The 23,770-nt window shown below is 51.4% G+C and overlaps 1 protein-coding gene across 6 annotated transcripts in view; it reads left to right on the top strand.

Moving 5' to 3' along the window:
• ESYT3 (extended synaptotagmin 3) overlaps nucleotides 1-23,770 on the top strand; it is a 64,877-nt gene that overhangs the window by 10,890 nt on the left and 30,217 nt on the right. For 5 of the 6 annotated variants that reach the window (XM_017523677.2, XM_017523680.2, XM_017523678.2 and 2 more), the window contains exons 2-11: nucleotides 6,203-6,244; nucleotides 8,867-9,001; nucleotides 11,531-11,607; nucleotides 13,166-13,232; nucleotides 13,910-13,999; nucleotides 14,555-14,610; nucleotides 17,482-17,602; nucleotides 20,336-20,506; nucleotides 21,384-21,466; nucleotides 23,556-23,604. In XM_017523677.2, coding sequence (XP_017379166.1) covers nucleotides 6,203-6,244; nucleotides 8,867-9,001; nucleotides 11,531-11,607; nucleotides 13,166-13,232; nucleotides 13,910-13,999; nucleotides 14,555-14,610; nucleotides 17,482-17,602; nucleotides 20,336-20,506; nucleotides 21,384-21,466; nucleotides 23,556-23,604 — 891 coding nt within the window. The remainder of the gene's footprint in view (nucleotides 1-6,202; nucleotides 6,245-8,866; nucleotides 9,002-11,530; nucleotides 11,608-13,165; nucleotides 13,233-13,909; nucleotides 14,000-14,554; nucleotides 14,611-17,481; nucleotides 17,603-20,335; nucleotides 20,507-21,383; nucleotides 21,467-23,555; nucleotides 23,605-23,770) is intronic. The other variant, XM_037736815.1, reaches the window with a different exon arrangement.

Raw genomic sequence — 23,770 nt, forward strand, 5'->3', positions numbered from 1 at the left:
AAGATTTGAGGGTTGGGCTCCAATAGTATGCAGGTGAGATCTGGGTTCTGATCACATCGGTAATCCTGGCAAGTACTAACTAGTCTCTGAGCCTCTCTTCATTTGTAAAATGGGAATAATTACATCTTTGCTGTTCACTTTATAGAGTCGTAGGAGCATCAAATGAAAGTGTTTATGGAATGCCCTTTGTAAGTAATAAGGCATGGCCTACCAATCAGGGCTGAAGCCCCATAAGGGCAGTCGCCTGCTAAATCGCAGACTTTCTATAAAAGAGGTTTCTATAAAACCACACATAATGCTGTGTGAGGTGTTCTTAGGAGGGGTAAGTGGATGGTGTGGAAAAGCAGACTTTGTGGTCAGACAGACCCAGGCTTGGGTCTCAGTTCTAGCACTCCACTGCTGGTGATTATGTAGCCTCTCTGAACTTTAGTTTCCTGATCTGTAAAATGGGGCAGACAAGGGATTAGGTGAGTATTAAATGACATGAGATGACATGAACTCCAAAAGTTTGAGAATAAGATGAGAAATACACAACTGGGCAAGTCTGAAGCACAAGCAAGCTGAGGTGGCAATTGTCATATTAGACAAAATAGAACTCGGACAAAGAAGGTTGTTGTATGCTTGTGAAGGGCAATAATTACATGCCTAGGCGTGGTGGCTCACACCTGTAATCCCAGCGCTGATCTGGGAGACTGAGGCAGGTGAATGGCTTGAGCCCAGGAGTTCAAGACCAACATGGACAACATGGCAAAGCCCCATCTCTACAAAGAAAGTAAAACGTTAGCCGGGAATGGTAGCATGTGCCTGTAGTTTCAGCTATTAGGGAGACCGAGGCAGGCGGATAGCTTGAGCCCAGGAGTTTGAGACCAGCCTGGGCAACATGACCTAACCGCATCTCTACCCAAAAAATCACAAAAGCTAGGAGTGGTGGTACACGCCTGGGGTCCTAGGCACTCAGGAGGCTGAGGTGGCAGGATTGCTTGAACCTGGGAGGTCAAGGCCGCAGTGAGCCAAGATCACACCACTGCACTCCAGCCTGGCTGACATAGTGAGACCTTGTCTCAAATAATAATTGTGATAATCACAGACATATATGTACTACATAATATAAACTTGAGATAGAAATCAACAATTGACATGAGGAAGTAGATAAATCAACAGTTGGGCTTGGAAACTTTTAACACATCCCTTTCTGAAAATGATAAATGAAGCGGCAAAGATGAAGCAAGGATAAAGCAGATTAGGAGGTTATGATTAATGACCTGATCACACGTGGAATAGTCATGGAAATTAATCATGCACTAGGCCACAGGTATTATCAACATATTCCAATGTATTGACAATCCTACAGACTGTTCAGGCCACAAAGAAATGAAATTATTATTAGAAAACAACAGAAATAGCTATTGAAATCCCACATGTCTAGATATTTTAAAACATGACTATTTTAAAAACTCATTTAAGAGGAAGTCGTAACGGGAATAGAAAAAAACTGAGAGCAGAATAGCAACGAAAATATTGTCAAAAACTAGAGGAATTTATACCTTTGAATTCATTTATTACAAAACAAGAAAAATGGAAAATAAATGATATACCCCAAACTCATGAAGCTCAACTCTAAAAATATAAAAGAGCAACAGAATTAGATCAAAGAAAAAGGAAGAGTTCTGGGAGAATCCGTGAACAATTAGAACTATTAACAAATTCAGCAAAGCTGCTCAGAAAACGAAGCCAATACCACACAGCAATCCAACCAAAAAAATATACGGGACTTTTATAGAAAAAGAGTTGAAAAGTTTATGATCCTAAATATGAATAGAAGAAAATGTGAATAAAGGAAAATTCTGTTGACAAATGCAATATTTAACAGTGTCAGTTATCCCATAAGTTAACTTATAACTTTAAAAATATAACAATTGGTTGGGCACAGTCACTTATGCCTGTAATCCCAGCACTTTGGGAGGCCGAGGCAGGAGTTCAAGACCAGCCTAGCCAACACAGGGAAACTCTGTCTCTACTAAAAATACAAAAAAATTAGCTGGGTGTGGTGGCAGGTGCCTGTAATCCCAGCTACTCGGGAGGCTGAGGCAGGAGAATTGCTTGAATCCAGGAGGCAGAGGTTGCAGTGAGCAGAGATTGCACCACTGTACTCCAGCCTGGGTGACAGTGCAAGACTCTATCTCAAAAAAAAAAAAAAAACAGTAGGATTTTTTTTTTTTTTTTTGTAGATTGACAAGCTGATTCTAAAATTCAGAACAATAAATACCTACTATTATTTAAGTCAGTGTGAAAAAGAAAAGCCAAATGGGAACTCATCGGCCAGGTGCAGTGGCTCACGCCAGTAATCCCAGCACTTTGGGAGGCCAAGGCAGGAGGATCACCTGAGGTCAGGAGTTCGAGATCAGCCTGGCCAACATGGGGAAAACCTGTCTCTGCAAAAAATAGAAAAAATTAGCCAGGCGTGGTGGCAGGTGCTTATAATCCCAGCTACTCGGGAGGCTAAGGCTGGAGAATCACTTGAACCTGGGAGGCGGAGATTACAGCGAGCCGAGATTGCACCATTGCACTCCAGCCTGGGTAACAAAAGTGAAACAAGAAAAAAAAATGGGAGTGGGGATCGCCGTACCCCAGGTCATTTGGTAAAAACACAGTGATGTAAACTGGTACTGGTACTGGAACAGGCAGACTGATGGAGCTGAATGGTAAATCCAGAAACACACCGAAGTATATATGAAGAGCTAGTTTTTGAGTGGTAGATTCACAAGTCAAGGAAAAAGATGGAATTTTTTTTTAATGTGTTGGTAGAAAACTGCTTTAGTGAAAGTATAGAGGGAGACAAAATTATATCTTTGCCTCACCCTATGAAAAAAAATCCAGAGAGATTAAAGACCTAACGGTGAAAGCCAATAGATAAAAATCCAGGGTAACTTTGAGAATGTGGGATGGGACAAGATTTCTTCAAGTTCCAAAAAAAGGCCAGTTATAATGGAAAAATAGATTGATCTGTTGATGTCAAAATGGGAAAGCATTGAGGATGAGGTCCCTAGGCAGGGTAGGGGACTTGCGGTCTCTTACTTTCTTGGACTGAATTGTTGTTCTCTTCAGGGGGTTCAGACTCATCAGTGAAGGAGCCTGTTGGTGAGGAGCTTCATATGCAGGCATGGGTAATCGAGAGAGACCAGGACAGCTTCACCAGTGTGGGCGTTGCTCATTCTGTTGCAGCCTACGTGTTATTTTTCTTTGGTTTTTTTTTTTTTTTGAGATGGAGACTCACTCTGTATGCCAGGCTGCAGTACAATGGTGTGATCTCAACTCACTACAACCCCTGCCTCCAGGGTTCAAGCGATTCTTCTGCCTCAGCCTTCTAAGGAGCTTGGATTACAGGCACGAGCCACCATGCCCGGCTAATTTTTGTATTTTTTAGTAGAGATAGAGTTTTGCCATGTTGATCAGGCTGGTCTCAAACTCCTGGGCTTAAGTGATCTACCTGCCTTGGCCTCCTAAAGTGCTGGGATTATAGGCATGAGCCACAGCTCCTGGCCTTGCTTCCTACGTTTTCAAGATGCATGTGGGTCACCCTGAGGCAAAGGGTGGGCTGGTTATTGATTCCCAACCCTGACTGAACTCCAGCATCATACCAGGAGCTTGTGAAAAATAAGTTGGCGAGCCCCACCCTGATACACTCTGATTCAGTGGCATGAGGCAGCCTGAGGAATCTTCATCTGACCAACTCCCAAGGGTGGCTGGGGTTGGACCCACCAAGCAGGATCGCTTTTCAGGATCCAGAGATCAGAACTACTCAGCTCCTGAAGTCACAAAACCACCTGGGCCAGGGGTGTGGGGTGGGTAGCACGATGCCGGAGCTGGAAGGAGGACAGCTACTGGTGAGGCCAGCAGGCTTCTCTGAGGATGCCCCCTCTTCCCACCTCAGCACTGACCCTGTACCAGAGTGATCTGTTAATCGCCTGCCTGTGAGTTCCTTGAGGGCAAGAACTGTGCTTCATTCATTCATTCCACAAGTATTTATTGAGACCTTCATATGTTAGAAATAGGCTTTAATGGGGGGTGAGGCTCAGTCAGTCCTCCTAGAGCTTCCAGTGTTGGGAGGTAGGCAGTAAGACCAGGCAGCTCTAGTAAAGTATATTAAATGCTGCAATAGATAACCAGCAGGTGCCTCACTTATCCCCAACTTGGGAGACCCAGAGGGGCTTCCTGCAAGTGAAGTCTAAGATAGTGATGAATGAATGAATCAAAGGGAAGTAGGAAAGACTGTTTCAGATATACAGAATGGCACATGCAGGCCTTCGGCAGGAACAGAAAAGGTAAAGGTGGTTGGATTTAAAGGGCCCAGTGGGAGTGGGCAATGAGGCCATGTCAGCCAACGGGACAGTCCCTCCACTACTCCACCCACCTTCCGCTGTTCCCTCTTCCCACACTTGAGCTGGGTCCCCTCTCTGGGCCCATGTGCAGGAGTTTTTCCTTTATTTACTGAGCAGTGTAATAGGAAGCAATGGAAGAGTCTCGCCTTCCATTTGCCTGGTGTCCAGCTGGGACCTGACCCAGGGTGGCTGCAGAGAATGTGTGCTGAGCAGGTGGCATCACCCACGCTGAGCTGGATGGGCTGATCTGAGCTCCTGCCCACTCTCCCCACAATTCCTCCCCCCATCGATCTCCTCTGCCAGCTGCACCTCTGGGAACCAGGCTGTGTTATCTCTTACTTACCTGGAAATATCAATTCCTCTGAGTTAGTATAGGCCACTGCCCAGAGCAAGGGAAACTGAGGCTGGAAGAATAGTATAGTGTCCCAAGAGTCTCAGAAGCACTGGACTCCTCTGACCAATCAAGGCTGTTCACAGCTGTAGTAGGAGAATTGAATTGCTCTTTGCCCTGCTTTGGGAATGGCTGTGATCCTGGGCCGGTGCCGTAGGCCAGGGCATGTGTGTGAGTCTTTAGGGCAACCCCAAGGCTGGCTCAGCACCTAGCACTTGGTAGGTGTGTGAGCTGCAGGGGCCCGTCTACTCAGTCCCAGGACAATGGCCCTTCTGAGCTTCCGGATAGGGAGGGCAGCACCTTTCCCCACCGTGGGTGGTCCCAGGCCCACTCTGAATCTGACCCCAAGCCAGCCTCTTGCTCAGGGGACTTGGGACATAGCCATGGTGATGGCCGTGGCTGCCATCTTGGTGATGAGTGTTTTGTGCAGGTACCCTGTCCGTGTGTACACCTACTTCTCTGTAAGAAAACCCCTGGGGGAATGAGCAGCTCAGCAGACAGAGGCAGAGACTGAGACTCCTGGAGGGGCCAAGCACTCTCAGAATTATGTCATGCCCATGTCAGCCAACAGGACCGTCCTGCCACTACTCCACCCGCCTTCCACTGTTCCGGCTTCCCGCACTGCAGTTCCCCCAGCAAGTGGAGCTGGAGTAGCTAGGGATTGTGACCCCATAGTTGGAAGCTATGTGACTATAGGAAGGGCCTAAGGGGAAGGGAGGAGGCTTGGGAGGGCCGCCCCACAGCACCTCACTCCTTAGTTGTCCATGAAAACATCAAGCTAAGTGCTTATCACTGGGTGGTAGAAATCTCTAGTATTTTTTTCTTTTTGCTTAGTTGATTTTTACATTTTCTAATTTTTCTACAGAGACTACATATTGCATCACTGAAACGAATAAGGGGATGGAATTTGTAAGGAATACCCTGGGTATTATCCTGGGGCGTCCAGGTTGGGTTCTGTGCTTCCCCAAGAGTGGGGATTTACTTGTGTGTGCAAACAGGCAGTTTCCAGCCCTCCCTTTCCTCCTGCCTTCCCTGTCCTCTCTCCTACCTTGGCCTCCAGGCGTGGAGGCCTGTCCTGCCCACCACCGCAGGCCCAGAAACGCCCCCGCAGGTGCAGAAACGCCCATGCACGTGCTGCCGCGCCTCGGAGCTGGGCTGTACTGTAGAATCGGTGCCAGCTCGTTGGCTCGTGGCCTGTTTATTTGCTGCCTGCCCCACCTGATGGTGCGCTGTTTGAGGGCAAGACAGGTTCTGAGTTGCCAGGGATGGGCGCCGACTGGGTGCAGAGAGCGCGCTGGTGACCCATGTGGAGGCGGTGGGAGAAAGGGTCAGGCACGCAGGGGAGGAACGGGGAACCCGCCAGGCCGGCTTGCTTGGTTCCCAGGGGGTGTACGGCTTCACGTCTAACTTCCCCTCGGGGCTTCTTTCCTAGATCCACTTCCCAGACGTGGAGCGGGTCGAGTGGGCCAACAAGGTAAGGCCGCTGGCAGGGCCAGACGCAGCCAGCCATCCTGCCTCCCCCCGCGGCTGTCACCCCAGCAGCCTGATGGGGGCCTGGCGGCAGGCAGTTCCCTTGCCTAATGGGGGTAGGGATGCTCCCCTTCCCTCTTCTGTCACCAGAATGGCTTTCCTTTGTTAACGACAACAAAAAGGTACAATCCCCACTGGCCCACCAGGCCAAGAGCTGCACTTTCCTAGGGAGAGGATGACATTAATTAGACAACAGCTTCTGGTGCCTGGTTTCCTGCCTAGATCCAACACCATTGCTGCACAGTCTTGGGCAGATTGCCTAATGCTTCTGAGCTGGTTTCCTTATCCGTGAAATAGGAATAATTAGGGTCCTCGCCCTGGCTCAATCCACTGACATCATTAGTGTAATTGCTGTTAGGTCACCCCTGGGAACTCCCCTTGGACTCTGCTGCCAGATGTCCCCAGGAGGCCCCTGCTGGTTGATGACCCCTGGCCGAGCCCTCCCCAGCAGGAATCCCGACTTCACAGAGGAGGAACCAGAGGCCTGCCCCTCCCTGATCTGCCCAGACCTGTCCCTAACCATGAGGACTCCATGGCAGCCCCCACCTGAAGTCTCCTGACTGAGGAATTTTTCTAATACAAACCTTGCCTCTGGGAGGAGGCTTAGCCCATAGCAGGGATGACTTCGGTATAAGAAAGGACTTCTGATGGATGTTGATCCAAGATTGGTATTTTCACATTACCAGAAGTGTCATTGCTGAGTGCATCAGAAAGCATTCCCTGGCGGGACCTGGTAGCTCACATCTGTGGTCCCACCTCCTTGGGAGACCAAGGCAGGAGATCGCTTCAGCCCAAGAGTTCAAGGCCAGCCTGGTCAACATAGTAAGGCTCCATCTCAGAAACAACAACAGTAACAAAAAAGAACAGAGAACATTCTCAGCCTCTGGGTAAATCTGGAAGAAGCAGGTTGCCGCCTTAAGAGGAGCAACTGGATTTCTGAGGATTTGTGCAGGACCCAGTGCCTCTGGGGCAAACCTTGTAGCGTTCCTCCTGCACTGTGTTAGCTGCTTCACGGATCTCTGCCTGTGTTACGTCTTTCTTTCAGAAACACACAGAGGCCTCCACATGGCACTGGAGATAGAAGACTGTTGGGATGTGAGGCTCCCACCTTCGTCTTGGATGGGGGGACAGGGACAGTTGTGTAGGTAAACCACATACTAGGGCACGGAGTGTGGCCTAACGAGCTTTATACTCAGGAGGCACTTGGCCAGTGACAAACCAGCAAGACAGGAAGGTGAGACCTGACCCGAGAAAGGAGAACCTGGGGCTTGGAGAGGCCTTTGAGAGATGGGAACAACGAGCCCTGAAGTCTCACAGCCTTCAGTCTTCTCCAGTGATGGCTTTGGAAGGGCACACGGAGGAAGGACATGCATCTTTAAACTGAAACTCAAGCCCGTAGGAAAGAAGAGAGAAAGCCCCAGAGTTTGGGACCAGCTTAGGTAACATAGGAGGACCCATCTCTACAAAAACATTAAAAAATAGCCAGGTGTGGTGGTGCACGCTTGTGGTCCCAGCCACACAGGAGGCTGTGGTGGGAGATTACCTAAGCCTGGGAGGTGGAGGCTGCAGCGAGCTGTAACCACACCACTGCACTCCAGCCTGGGTGACAGAGTGAGATCGTGTCTCAAAGAAGAAAAAAGGAGGCCGGGCCCAGTGGCTCATGCCTGTAATCCCAGCACTTTGGGAAGCCAAGGTGGGCAGATCACTTGCAGCCATGAGTTTGAGACCCCTGGGGAAATGTTGAAACCCCATCTCTACTAAAAATACAACAACAAAATGAACCAGATGTGGTGTCAGGCGCCTGTAATCCCAGCTACTTGGGAGGCTGAGGCAGGAGAATCGCTTGAACCCAGGAGGTGGAGGTTGCAGTGAGCTGAGATCATGCCACTGCAGTCTAGCGTGGGTGACAAGAGCGAAATTCCATCTCAAAAAAAAAAGAAAAAGAAGATGATGAAGAAGCCTTGCCCCAAACAGAGCGTATCTGCTGGCCAGCCCTCCCCCATCCCCTCTGATTTCCACCCTCCTCCCTTGTCTCTGCCACCTTCCTCTCTGCAGCTTCTGCACTTAGTTCCCAGACCAGCACTGTGAGTCATTCTGCTGCAGAAATCAAGCAAAGGCTGCCTTTTCTGATTGCTAGAAATTAAATCCATAGGAAACAATTTAACTTTCTCTTCTGTAATTTTTTTCTTAAACCTCTGGTATCTGCTACTTTTTTTTTTAAAAGCCACGATGTAGAATGAGATCATGTTTTAGCACAGAACCAAAGGGCTCCATAATATTCAGTGTAGTGAATTAGCAGTTCATGGTGCTCTGCAAAATAGCACCAAATCTTGGGGTCCTGCTGCCTGCATGACAGTGGGAACCACGGCTGTAGTTATCAGATGTTTGATGGACAGACAGATGAACAGGTGAGCATATGGGTGGGCAGCAGGCAGGTGAGTGCTGCAGCATAGGGACCCCCACCCTGAGACCAGGCTGCAGAGAATCAGGACTTTGTCCTATGCAGCTGTGGGTCTGCAGTGGGGGTACAGACCTGACTATCAAGGGCCTCTTCCTATCTTCACAGATAATCTCTCAGACCTGGCCCTACCTCAGCATGATCATGGAAAGCAAGTTCCGGGAGAAACTTGAGCCCAAGATCCGGGAGAAGAGCGTCCACCTGAGGACCTTTACCTTCACCAAGCTCTACTTTGGACAGAAGGTGGGTGTGTCTCGGGAGGGTCAGCCTGGGCTGGCTGTGCAGTCTTTTCTCTGTCCCTGACCTTTCTCCCACCTAGGTCAGTCATATGACTGCAGAGATCCCACTGGACCTTACGGGAGTATACCTCCCCCCACCTGCATTTTCGAGCCTGTCAGCCTCAGTAGACACCCTTCCCCACCATCCCTGCACCACCATCTCCCCAGGTTCCAAGGAAGTCTGGCTCAGAGGAAACGTGGGAAATATTTCTACTTTTCTTTTCTCCTTCCTTCCTTCCTTTCCTCTCTTTCCTTCCTTTCCTTTCTTTGATGGAGTCTTGCTCTGTCGCCAGTCTGGAGTGCAGTGGCGTGATCTCGGCTCAGTGCAACCTCTGCCTCCCGGGTTCAAGTGATTCCCCTGCCTCAGCCTCCTCAGCAGCTAGGACTACAGGCATGCACCACCACGCCTGGCTAATTTTTTGTATTTTAGTAGAGATGAGGTTTCACCATGATGGCCAGGATGGTCTAGATCTTCTGACCTCATGATCCGCCTGCCTTAGCCTCCCAAAGTGCTGGGATTACAGGCCTGAGCCACTGCACCCAGCCATTTCCACTTTTCTTAAGCAAAACTTGGAAGACATGCCATGCTGGTAGCCAGACAGAAAGATGGAAATCACAGTCGCTAACCTCAGTGCCGGTGAACACACGCTCACACTTTGGATAGTCAGTGCTGCCAAGCACTTTATATTTTCTACTAATTGGCTGGTGTGTCAGTCAGTGTGACGGGTCCATGCTAGTTCTGTGAAGATCAGTAGGTGTCCCAGGATGAAATGGTCTGTGGCCAATGAAATTTGTATGGGCACAGCTAACACCATGGTCCCTGTTCTAGACTGGGCTTCCCGTTTCAGCCTTGGTGCCCTACTCCTCCTGCCTCGAAGTGCCCCCAGTGACTTGAGTCTTTTGATCATCCAGAATATATCCCCCAGGCAGAGATCACTGTGACCCAGTGAGTGAGAGGCACTGGGAACAAGCAGGTGTCCGAGTACAGGCCAGCCTGATGAGAGCTGTCTGCCAGCCCTGCCTGGCTAGCCCCAGCACAGGGGTGCATTAGGCAGGCCTGAGCCCTGGAGATTGGGATTTCTGCCACTCAAACTGGCTTGTGCCAGCATCTGTTGGTTCATGCGTTCTTTCCTTGTTTCATTCACCTGTGACTTACTGAGCACATGCTGTGTGCTGGGCATCATAGAGTCAGGTGTGGCTGCACCCCTTCCTGTGGGAGGGACACATCGACCAGTGGATGACAACATGGCAGTGTGTGCATGCCTGATGGCAGAGGAATGCGAGTTCAGAAATGGAAGGGTGGAGGGGCTGTGGCAGTCAGGGAAGACCCAGGAAGAGGCGATGTCTCTGTTGGCTTTTGAAGAATTCAGCAGGCTCAGGGCCAAGAGGCTTGCGGAGTGCTGTGTTCACAGCGGAGCCTGCTCAGCCAGGCTGTCCTCTGGTGGTTGTGCCTATGGCAGGGGCCTCCAGCTTTCAGTACCAGGCTGCACAGCATGAGGTCAGCAGTTGGGGTGAGCATTGCTGCCTAAGCTCCACCTCGTGCCAGATCAGCGGTGGCATTAGATTCTCACAGGAGCACAAACCTTATTGTGAATTGCACATGTGAGGGGTCTAGGCTGTGTGCTCCTTATGAGAATCTAATGCCTGATGTTCTGAGGTGGAACAGTTTCTTCCCAAAACCACCCCTCACCCCCAGTCTGTGGAAAAAGCATCTTCCAAGAAACTGGACCCTGGTTCCAGAAAGGTTGGGGACCGTTGGTCTATGGGATGCAGAGTGCTGGCAAGCAATCCTGAGAAATGGTGTTTACCACTTCAGGAGAACCTGTGGGGAAGCTGCTGGCCTACCACATGTCCCAGCCCTGCAGGAGAAACACCTGCCTCTTGATCCCAGCATCCAGCGCTCTTCATGTCCTGGTCCCTCCCTCCTCCTGCTCTCCCGTCCCCCACATGTCCCCTCCTCTCCTTCGTGGGGTCACGGAGGACTCCTCACCCCACCTCCTGGGCTTGACCAGGACCCAGTGTACTCAGCACACCCCCTTTCTTCACGTATCCATAAACATTAAAAACAATTATTTTTTTAGCTGCCACAAGTGTTCATTCACACCCATGAGTATGGCCAGCTTCCTCCAGTCCCCATGCCTGTGCCCAGTGCCACCTGTGCTCTGGTGCCAGTGACTTGACTTCTCTAAGCTCCAGTTTCCTGTAAAGGGAAAGGACCCACTTCTAAAGTTGGCCATGGGACATGAACAACGGCCCTGGCCTCAGGGCCACTCTGTGTGGCTGTGTGAGTAGCGGCAGGAAGGGAGAGAAAGGAGGGGACACTTTCTAGGGAGGGAAGTCTCAGGGCTGCAGGAGAGATTTACGTGTCTGTGCCTCATCCTGGAAGTGTGGTGGTCATGCTTGGTGCTGGCAAAACCCAGTGCCAGGCGAAGGGCTGGCAGCTGTCCCCTGCTGCAAGAAGCCTGTGACCTAGCACTCTTGGCATTTCTTCCAGTGCCCCAGGGTCAATGGTGTCAAGGCACACACTAACAAGTGCAACCGAAGACGTGTGACGGTGGACCTGCAGATATGGTGAGCCCTGCCACCTGTGGGGCCGGGTATGGGCTTCAGGGGGTGCAGGGGACGCTCTGTGGGAACAGCCAGTTTGAAGATGGAACAGCATATATACACTCTGACTTCGGATGTGGAACCCCTCACAGGACCCCCCCCGCCCCAGCTTCTCCCATCCCCTGGCACACTCTGGGTTGCAAGGCCTAGGCAGCAAGAGCTTTCTTGGAAGCTGGGGCTGGGTCACTTGGAGGGTCAGACCAGCTGCCTCAGAGAGGATGTGTCTAGTGGGAGCAAATGTGACAAGAAGATGTGAGGACTCATGGTGAGGCCCAGGGAGCTTTAAACACAGGCTGTGAGAGGTCAGCTGGAGACCTGGGCTCTGCGGCACCCCAGGAAAATAGAGAATGCAAAGACATGTAAGTGACTAGTTCAGGGGGTTGGGCAAGGACAGCTCTTTAAAATGAGGTTCATAGTGAACATGAGTCAGGAAGAAGGGAGATTCAATCCAGGAAGTCATCCTGGAGTCGGAAGATTTGAATTGCGCTTTAAAAGACAAAGGACCAACGCCTGAGGATCCAGAGTGTTGCCATTCCTTTCCAGTGTCTCATTCTGTCCTTAACCTAGAGGCTGGCAGTGAGAGCATGTTGGGAAGATAGGAGCCAGTGCTTGGGACCACCAATCCCCACGTGGGGGGCTGGTCCCAAGTGTGTGGGGATGGTGACAGGCTGTTGGGTGCTCCCAGCCCCTGGGGCTCTGCCACAAGATCCTCGTAGGAATACTCAGGGCACATGGAGGTTGTGTGACCCACTCAGCTGCCCAGGCAATCCCCAGGGTCCCCATCTCTCCTGTCCGGCTCACTCCTGCCCTTCCAAGAAGCACTTGGCCTTTGCGTGACTTGTGACATTGGGCCCCTCTGCCCAGGCCCTACATGTCTGCTGGCTGCCCTCTCCCTCCCCTGAGTCTCCTTCAGTGCTTTCCCAGGATCTGCTGGTCTTTACTTTCAAGGGCACCTATTTTGGGCCCCCTGTGCCCATCACCTGGTGAGAGCCACTAGGTGGACTTGGGATTCTGCGCTGAAGCCTGAGGCCTTGTTACCTTTGCCCACGTCCACAAGCTCCAGCAGCACCAGGAACAGTGGCTGGATATAAGCAGTGGGGGCCGCTTCTGTGTCCCCATGAAAGACACCTGGGCAGAGACGGGGCAGGGGGATGGCAGTGGTGGAGAGGTGGACAGTGTATTTACCAAGAGCCCCTCCTTTTCACCTTTGGGGTGTCATGGGTGAGGGGGTGCCCAGAGTCACTGCTCTTATGGTCAGAGATGGGGATATGCCTGGGATACCTGAATGCAGGGGCCCAAGGGGGCTGCCTCCTGGGGTCTGGGCTTGGGTCAGTGTCTGGGTCAGGTCTGGGTAGAGCTGAGAAAGGCTGAGGCTACTAGGCCATGTGCCCAGTGCATAGAGCTCAGGGTTGGCAACTGGCTGCTGGCCTCAGGCTGTGTGACACTGGGCAAGTTTTCCAACCTCTCTGAGCAAGTGGACCTACCCCTCCTCCCTACCTTCCTTCTCCACCCCTCATTTCAGCTATGTCGGAGACTGTGAGATCAGCGTGGAGCTGCAGAAGATTCAGGCTGGTGTGAACGGGATCCAGGTGGGTGGAGCCCGGCTGGGCTGCCTCTGTTCCATCCCCCAGGATGGGGATCAGGGAAGGGGGAAGCCGGCTCCTGCCAGAGTAGGCGGCAGAAGGTGGTAGTGACACTAAACACAGAGGCTGGTGACTACAGAGGAGCTGCAGGCCGGAGGTCATATAGCCAGGAAGTGGTGGCTGGTTTCACCAACCTCTAGAGACCCCCAGCCTGATCTGTGACTGCAAAGGGCCTGGGAGAGGCTTTGGCTTCCTGGGAGAGGTGGTGTTCATGGAGGGGTAGAAAGCCACTGCTTAGAGACTGAGGTGGACCCAGGAGGTGAAAATAACTCTCAGCGGGAGTAGAAAGCTGATTTGGGCCTGGAGATCATTCCCGGGTCCCTGCTGGCTGGGCCAGCCCAAAACTTGGCAAAGGCTATATAGGTCTCCCAGGCCAGCACACCAGTGGAAGGCAGTAGGGCCTGCTCGGAGACCTTTGGTAGCTGGCAAGGGGTGGCAGCTGTGTCCACGCCTCAGTACATTACGTGTGGCTCCTGCTGTGAAAGCAGGCGGCCTGGGGCCGGTGGTCCTGACATGTGGAGCAGCATGGGCATGAAATGAGGCAGCAGATGGCTCAGCTGAGCCCAGCAAGCATGGGGAGAAAGGAGGCCCGAGCCCCTCACGGGCCCTCTGTGCCTATCCAGTTGCAGGGCACCCTGCGGGTCATCCTGGAGCCCCTGCTAGTGGACAAGCCCTTCGTGGGAGCCGTGACTGTGTTCTTCCTTCAGAAACCGGTGAGTCCCAGGGACCACGGTAAGCCTGCTGCTCCCTGGGAGTAGGCACTGGTCTGCTGGGCCCTAGACATTGGGTTTGAGTCCAAGAATGGATATTGTCCAAGCCCACTGAGACCTGGGCAGTCACATTCCCTATCTCATTTAATCCTTAAGGCAGCTTGAGCTAGACTCTGCCCTCCCCAAGATGAGGCAGCTAAGCTCAGAGAGGGTCACACAGATGGTGTGATGTGGAGCTGAGGCTCAAACTCAGAGCTTTCAAAGTCCAGGCCAGCCTGTGGCCATGAGGGTGATCCCACTCCTGTGAGAAGCAGATGTGGCCCGGTCCCATCCTGAGCTAGGCCTGGGCCCTCAATACTGCTAGATGTCTGAGCTGCGCTGGGAGGTGGCCTCTCCGGCCTGGCACCCTGGCAAAGGGTGCTTGGCCTGCTTCCCCCCCAACTCCCACCCTGGCAGGCTGGGTTCTCCATTCACATGGGTGTGAGTCTCTTGTCAGGGGGTTCTCAGCCCTGGCCTCCCAGTCCTTTCCAGCCTAATAGCCTCCCTCTGCCCCTGAAGCACCTGCAGATCAACTGGACAGGCCTGACCAACCTGCTGGATGCGCCGGGAATCAAGTAGGTGCCTGGGAGAGCCTCGAGGGAGATCCTAAGCTTGGGGGCCTCTAGGGCTGTGCAGCCAGTGGCAGGAGCTGTGTGATGGCAGTGCCTTCCCTCCTGGCACTGTCTGCAGAGGGGGAAGCATTGGTCTGTTTGGAGTGGGAGTGGGAGGCTGTTTTGTGGCTTCTGTGGTTGGGCACTGTGCCCAGTACCCCCCCATACACACCACAAACCATACCACATACACATACACCCCCATCACAACACACCACACACCACATACACACACCACACACACACACCACATACACACACACACCACACACCACATACACACACCACACACCACATACACATACCACACACCACATACACACACCACACACACACACCACACACACCACATACACACACCCCACACACACACCCCCCACATACACACATACCAGACACACACCCCACATACACCNACCAGACACACACCCCACATACACCACATACACACACCCCGCACACACACCCCCCACATACACACATACCAGACACACACCCCACATACACCACATACACACACCATACACACCCCATCACTACACACCACATACACCACACACACACCTCACACCACACACCACATACACACACATCACACACACGCCACATGCACCACATACACACACCACACCCCATCACTACATACCACACACCACATGCACACAGCACACACATACCACATAACACACACCACACACCACGTACACATGCTACACACCACACACCACATACACACATACCACACACACACATCACATACACCACATACACACACTACACACACTCCCATCAAACACACACACACACACACCACACACCACATACCACACACCACACACCACACAGCACACACACACACCACACACATCTCACACACATCCACACAACACACACACACCCCCCTCACACACACAATCACACATCACACACACCACACCCCCCTCACACACACAATACACATCACACATCACACACACCACATACCACGCCCACACACTACATACCACACACCACATACACACCACATACAACACACAGCACACCACACATCCACACATACCACATATACACACTACACACATCATACACATACATCACACACATACATCCACACACACCACATACATACCACACACACACCCCACACCACACATATCACACACACACCACACCACATACACACACACCACATATACACATACGCACACACCAAACACCACACACCACATACACACATACACACACCACACACATACCACATACACACATGCCCCCACCACACATCACACACACACCCCCACCACACATCCCACACACACCACACCACATACACACACACCAAACACCACACACCACATACACACATACACACACCACACTACACACCACATATACACACCACACACACATACCACACACATACATCCATACACACCACACACCAGATACACACCACACCCCCCACACACACTACACACATCACACACACACACCAGATACACACCACACATATACCCACCCACCACAAACATACACCACACATCACATACACACACACACCCCCAGAGTGGGCAAGTGCTTTGCTGAACGTTGGGCTGACGTTCAGGTCCCTGTCCTGGTGCAGGGGGCAAGTAGCTCTGATCTGCTGAGGTGTGGTCCGAGGGGAGGCTGTGTGGCTCTAGAACCAGAGGCAGCCAGCTCCTGGCTCTGTCACTTAGCAGCTGAGTGACTGTGGGGAAGTGGTTTCACCTCTCTGGGCTCTTCCTCAGTAAAAGGGGAGCCTGGTTGCTCTGTCTTGGGTCCCTGGGAGGACACTCAGGTGTGTGTAGGCAGCAAATTAGGTGTGAACACACGAATGTCCTCCTTTCTTTCTTACTCCATCCCTCCCCAAACCAAGTGTGTGGTGAGAAGCCTATGTGACTGCCCCTGACCATGGTCACAAACATAGGCATGGAAGGGGCACTGTCACAGCAGAGGCCAGTGAAGAGGAGGTGGTCCTGGAGATCTCACCATCTGGGGGCAAGTGAAGGCTGTTCACAGAGCCCCAGGCCCCTTGAGAGGAGCAGAGAAGGGCACTAGCCCCATTGGACACACCTCCCCAGGAGGAAGGGACACTTGGACTGGCAAGGGCTGGCACCTGCTGTCTCGCCAGGCTCAGGAGAGGCCTGCTGACTCACTCACTGACATCTGCATGGATCTCACCCACTCTGGACAGAGAATCTGGCATGTGTTCTTTTATTCAAAAAGTATTTACTGAGCATTTACACCATGCCAGCCCTGTTCCAGGCACTATCCCTGTCCCCCGGTACCAGGAAGTGGAGTCAGGCAGTGGACAAACAGAATGAGAGTGACATCAAGGAGGAGGGCTCTCATGGCACCTATTGTGGACTAGATGCTGCTCTCAGCACCTTACCCAGATGCCCCTAGCCCCACGACAACCCCAGGAGTACCCATTATTAGCCCCAGGTTAGAGGTGAGGATGCTGAGGTCCAGAAGGTTAGAGACTTGCCAAGGCCACATAGCTAGTGGGTGGTGGAGCTGAGATTCTAACACAGGCTTCAGCCTTGCTCTTAGCCACTGTGCTAAGAACAAAGCAGCCTGGAGGCAGAGGGAGTTGGGGATGTGTAGGGGGCAGGACTGCTATTGAGACAGAATGTGAGGGGCTGTCACGATGTATAGGCACCCCCACTGCTACCCAGGTAAGCCGGGTCAGGGCTGTTCTCCAGGTGGGGCCCGTCCTGCCAAGCTGGGCTCCTGGTTCCTGCTAGGGATGGAGTGGCAGGTGGCATGGGGAGGCGGTGCCCCCCCTCCATAGCTGGTCCTGTCTGTGTCCAGTGAGGTGTCAGACAGCCTGCTGGAGGACCTCATTGCTGCCCACCTGGTGCTGCCCAACCGTGTGACTGTGCCTGTGAAGAAGGGGCTGGACCTGACCAACCTGCGCTTCCCTCTGCCCTGCGTGAGTACCCAGTACCAGCCACAGAGCAGCTGGGGGGCGCTGACACCTCACATACATTCTCAGATGGTAATCCTTATTTCTGCCCCCTAAGGGCACAGCATCCCCACTTTTTTAGGGAGGAGACTGAGGCTCAGGAAGGTTGAATGACTTGCCCAAAATCACCCATCTAAGAAGGAGCAGAGCCCAGGGTGGCATTCTTTCTGGGCTCCTGGTCCTCCCGTGTGGCTTGTGTTGGAGACTTTTGGGGTCAGTCAGCCCCATGAAACAAGGAAACTCCTATCCTCCCTTCAGGGAGGCAAGGCTCCCCTGACTCCGTCAGTTTGGTGCTGGGAAGAATACGTGGGTCTACTGGGAAGGAGAAGTCTTAGTTGAACCAGGACATGGCTTCCTTGAGTGCTGAGCCCCACTGTCCCTGGCATCCTCAGCTCATCTCAGGAGGACCCTGAGGATAACCGTATGGTCTCCCCACAGAAAAGTACCCTGGGTGTGTGTGGGCCTGAGCCCCTTGGGGCTGGGAGTCAGGGCCTCAGGAAAGGGGAAAATGCCCATTTTTACCATCAGCACCAGGTGGAGGCATCGTCTTCTCACACTCGGCCTGATGCACGCTGCTCCTCACACCCGCGCCACACAGGCAAGACCCAGGAGGACACAGGCCTGCTGGGAGGCAGCACAAATATCCTCTCAGCCTTCACAGAGGGTGCACTGGCTTTACTTCACACCAGTGCTTGACGGTCCCAGAATAATGGGATAAACACCATCGCCCCGTCATCATTACTAAAGACGTTTTGTCCTTGGGGTGTATCCCACTTGTGATACTGTAAATTTGATACTGTCAAATTTACTGCCTTTTAAACCTACTTGGCATAGTTCCTCTGTGTGTTTGTGACAACTGGCCGTGAATATTACATTGACTTGTTTCATTCTATTCTCCATTTTTAGGGTTTTTTACGCTAACTTCCTCTGACAATTATGTAAAGTAGTTGTACATTTCCAAAGTCCAATGAAAAACCAAATTATATTTTAAGGAGTCTGGATTCTATCCCTTGTTCTCTCCACCTACTCCCCACCCTTCACTTATAAGTAATGGTTTATTCTTCCATTTTATTGATTGGTTGATGGAATCTTGCTCTGTTGCCTGGCTGGGCTGGAATGCAGTGGTACAATCACAGTTCACTGCAGATTCCACCTCTATGGCTCCATCAATCCTCCCACCTCAGCCTTCTGAGTAGCTGGGACTACAGGTGTGCACCACCACACCTGGGTAAGTTTTATATTTTTTTTATAGAGACAGGGTTTTGCCATGTTGGCCAGGCTGATCTCAAATTCCTGGACTCAAGTGATCTGCCCACCTCAGCCTCCCAAAGTGCTGGGATTACAAGCATGAGCCACCACACCCAACCTTTGTTACTAAATCTGAACAAATACATATGTATGGTCATATGATACATATTTGCTTATATTCAGATTCTTCCTTTCTTTGATAGATGGCAGCATAGTACAGTTTCCCCCAGCGTGTTTTTGTTTGTTTTTTTGAGATGAACTCTGTCGCCCAGGCTGGAGTGCAGTGGCATAAACTTGGCTCACTGCAACCTCAGCCTCCCGGGTGCAAGCAATTCTCCAGCCTCAGCCTCCCGAGTAGCTGGGACTACAGGCATGCACCACCGAGCCTGGCTAATTTTTGTATTTTTAGTAGCAACCAGGTTTCACCATGTTGGCGAGGCTGGTCTAGAACTCCTGACCTCAGGTGATCCACCCACCCCAGCCTCCCAAAGTGCTGGGACTACAGGCATGAGCACTGCATCTGGCCCTTGGTATGCTTTTAACACTGAGTATGTGATGGGGATCACACCATGACAGTGTAGATTAGAGATCTTCCACATTCTTTTTAAGAGCTGCAAAGTACTTCACTATGGGAACGTACTGAAGTTTATTCAACACAGTAACTATTGATGGACCATTATGTTGTGCTGGGTCTTTTGCTATTACAAATAGTGTAATGAATAGCCTTGCATACATGTCTTTTTAAATTTCTGCTAGTATGCCCTTGGAATAGATTCCTAGAAAAGAGATTTCTGGGTAAAGAGTAAATGCATGTGTATTTACTGATATTTAAAAAAAAAAAAAAATCTAGGAAGGAGATACATCTCAAAGCGCATGAACTATGCCTGTCCTAATTCCTGTGCCCCTGTCTTTGTTAACAGAGTTATATTCCTTTCCTTTTAAACATCTATCCATGTAAGTCTTCCCTGTAGCATAGCCCAGAGTATGGTGGAGATGAGGCTTAGTGCTGGGGCCTTTAGGAGTGCAGGGACCTACTGTCAGCAGCTGGCAGTGCCCAGGGGGCCAGCAGAAGGGATGCTAGGACTCAGTCTATATGTAGGACACACAACAGAGGGGGCTGGAGTAAAGGGGAAGCCTCGTTAGGTGTCATGATCGTTGGCACAGGAGGGAGACCAATAGCTGCAGCTGAATAAGCCATTCATGTGGCAGTTTGGAGGCAGGGAGTGGGGAGGCCACGGATATGGGCAGGGCATACTGGTGGAGAGAGCCCTGCCATCACTTGATGTGTGGCCTTGGCCAGGTCACTGTCATATCAGGCTTCTCTCTCCCAGTCCAGACCATGGAGGGGGCAATGTGGGGGCAGCAGTGATCTCTGATGGCTTTAGCTCTGATACTCCAGGACTTGGGGGCCCCAGGAAGCAGGTGTGAGCCCTGGGCTTGGGCTTTTTCCAGGGGGTGATCAGAGTGCACTTGCTGGAGGCAGAGAAGCTGGCCCAGAAGGACAGCTTCCTGGGGCTCCGAGGCAAGTCAGATCCCTACGCCAAGGTGAGCATTGGCCTGCAGCATTTCCGGAGTAGGACCATCTACAGGAGCCTGGATCCCACCTGGAATGAGGTGTTTGAGGTAAGGGTCTCCTTGGTTGCTCCTGGCATCCCTTGATCCCTGTAGCCTTCACTCTGGATCAAGCCAGGCAGAGGCAAGGGAGGGCCTTTCCCTTGTGGCTCTCATATACCGAGGGGCAACCCTAGGCAGGGAGCGAGCCTTGGAGACAGGCAGGTCTATGGAATTCCCACTCCCCTATCTACCAGGCTTCCAGAGTGGGCTACTCTGGCTCGACTATAGGGCCAGCCCGAAGACAAATTCCTACTTCTTTTCTCTTTCCAACTGTGTTATAAATTTTCAAATCAAAGAGAAACAGCCTTAGAGACATTTCTGCTCCACTCCTCAGCCTCCCCTGTCAGAGCTAAATACCAGGAGCCTGAAATTCTTAAGTTCAACCATAATCCCTACTATTTGAAGGGTGGGACCCACAGCCTGTTAAGGCCCCCCAGATTACATGCTCCAGGAGAGCCACATCCTAGGTGACCCCTTTCAACTTCCCTTCCCAATATACCATCTGGTTGCTCTGTTACATTTTGGGTGAGGCAATGAAAGCAGGGTGATAAAGGGCAGCTTGGGGCTTCCTGGTATTGCAGACCTATGGGGGCCAGGAGAATGTGATGGGACATGTGCTCTGGACACTGCACGGCCCCATACAGAACAAACAGTAGTAGCCACTGTCCCCTGGACATCCGCTCTGCCATGGACTTGCACATGTTTTCTCTAATCTTCTCTTCCCCCCTGCAGGGGAGGGGCCTCACTCCCTTCTTATGGGTGGGGTTCTCCAGGCACTGAGGAGGTCAGGAATCTGGTAGCATTCCAAGCCACGATTTGGCTCCCCTTGGATCCTACATAAGGTCAACTGTTGTCTGCAGGTCATGACACCTCTCTTTCCTTCCAGTTCATGGTTTATGAAGTCCCTGGGCAGGACCTGGAGGTAGACCTGTATGATGAGGATACTGACAGGGATGACTTCCTAGGCAGGTGAGGAGGAGGGCGCACAGCTGGGCCTGGAGGCAGCCTTCCATCCCTGGGGGTGCTGGCTGGGCCTTGGGATATAGATACCCTGCTTCTGCCACTTAATGACTAGCAACCCTCTCAGGTCACCCTGACATGGTGACTGTGCCAGGCAACCTGCCTCACCCTTCTACTCCTACCACAAACCTTCCCAGATGTCTCCCAAGTGCCCAGCCCTGACCTAGGCCCTGGGGGACACAGAGAGGACCCCAAGGTTTGTATTCCATGGCTCTGCTTTCTGCCTTCCTGATAATGTACGAAGTCCCCCTGTGGAGTAGTGGATAAGGCTGGCATGGATGGCCAGATGCCCAGTCCCAAGGAACCCTGGGCCATGTTCTAGGGGGTAGATTCCAGCCCCTTCAGGGGTATGGGATGACGAAAATGGCCAGGGTGGGGCTGGCTATCAAAACTTCACTTACGTGTATTTTGGTCCAGCAGTCCTACTTCAGGATCTCCTCTAAAAGCCGTACTATCTGAAATGTTTCTTGCAGAACTATCCATAGAAGAAAAACAACACCCCCATCCCCCCAAATGAATATCTAATCTCAGAGGACATTGGCTGAATGTCTGAATAAATTTTCTATTGCCAAACTAGAGAATATTCTGCAGCTCTGAAAAACAAGTAGAATCTGTGTATTAACCTGGAGGACACCCATTATGAAGTGGGGGAGAGCAGCTGAGCATAACATGTCATGAGTCATCATCTGGGAGAGGAACCCTGAATGAGTATTTTTGCATGTGTTCATGTGAGCAGAGAAAGGCTGCCTGTTACACCGCTTGTCTCAGATGAGGAAGCAGAAAAGGCAGGTTACCCAAATTTTCCGATTCCTGTATTGTTTAGCTTGTTTCCATGATCATGTAATTTGGAAAAGTAGAAACAAAACAAACTGGGAGGGGCACAGTCTGACAGGTTAAGAAACAAGTAGGATCTATGTATATTAGCCTGGATGTTAATACTCACAGATTCACCACCAGATGTTGCTTATTTTTTATTATCTTAATGAAAACAGTTGCAATTTTTGTAATGTCGAAGATTAAAAGTGTGGCTTGTGGGTCATGCTTGATTAATAACCAATTTCAAGTGTATTTTGACCTTAAGCACATTTCTTACAGTTACATTGAATTACATTTTCCCCTCTGGCCTTCAGGACCTTCTGGTTGGGCTTGGCTCAGGGTGAGATAGGGGCAAGCTGAGGTGTGGGTGTTACCTCCTCACACACACACATGCTGTATTTTGTTGCTATAAGGGATACTCGAGGTCAGATAATTTATAAGGAAAAGAGTGTTGTCTGGCTCATGGTTCTGCAGGTTTACTCATGGCAGAAGGTGAAGGAGGAACAGGTATGTCACAGGTATGGCAAGAGAGAGGAAGCAAGAGGAGGTGGATGTCCCAGCTTCTTTTTAACAACCAGATCTTGCATGAGCTCATTACTGTGGGGAGGGCACCAAGCCATTCATGAGGGATCTGCCTCCATGACCCAAACACTTCTCACTAGGCACCCCCAACCTTTAACATTGGGGATCACGTTTCAACTTGAGATTTGGAGGGGACAGACATCCAAACTACATTACATGCCGACAATACTTATCCCTTGCAGGGTACCTGGGGTAGTTTTGGAAATGAAGGGGCATTTGGGGTTAACATGACTGAGAGGTGGTGCCTCTGGCATTTAGAGGGCACAGGACCAGAAGGCCAAATTCCTGCAATGCATGGGTAGTTTTGCACAATGAAGAATCATCCCACTCAAAATGCCAGTTGCACTGTCACTGAGAAATCCAGAAGTGATGTGTCCAATAGCCTCTGCTTGTCCCCTCTGGGGATGGGAGAACCCTGCCTCACCAGGTAGCACACCCAGTGGGAGCAGCCCTGACGGTAGGTAGTCTTTCCTTCACTTGAGCTGATGCTGGTCCCTCATTCGTTCCTTGGGGTAAGATCCTCTGTCTTAATGGCCTCACTCAGATAATTGAAAACAGAGTCCAGACTGGGCCTCCATGCCCTCTGGTGCTTTCTTCCTCTGCACTGACCCAATCAATCCCCTCTCCCTATATATTCCAGCCTGCAGATCTGCCTTGGAGATGTCATGACCAACCGAGTGGTGGATGAGGTACAGTTAGTGCTTGGAACCCCCGGGGGTTTCAAGGTAGCCCTTTCCTGTGGACAGCTCCAGTAGGTTGCCTCAGCCCAGCTATTCTTATGCTGTGGTCGCCCTCTGTGCTAGGCTGCACACATGTCCATCCTCAGGGGCAAGAGCAGGATGAAGCACAGATGGC

Source organism: Cebus imitator, unplaced genomic scaffold, assembly GCF_001604975.1.
Source record: "Cebus imitator isolate Cc_AM_T3 unplaced genomic scaffold, Cebus_imitator-1.0 Scaffold30, whole genome shotgun sequence".
Taxonomy (NCBI): Eukaryota; Metazoa; Chordata; class Mammalia; order Primates; family Cebidae; genus Cebus; species Cebus imitator.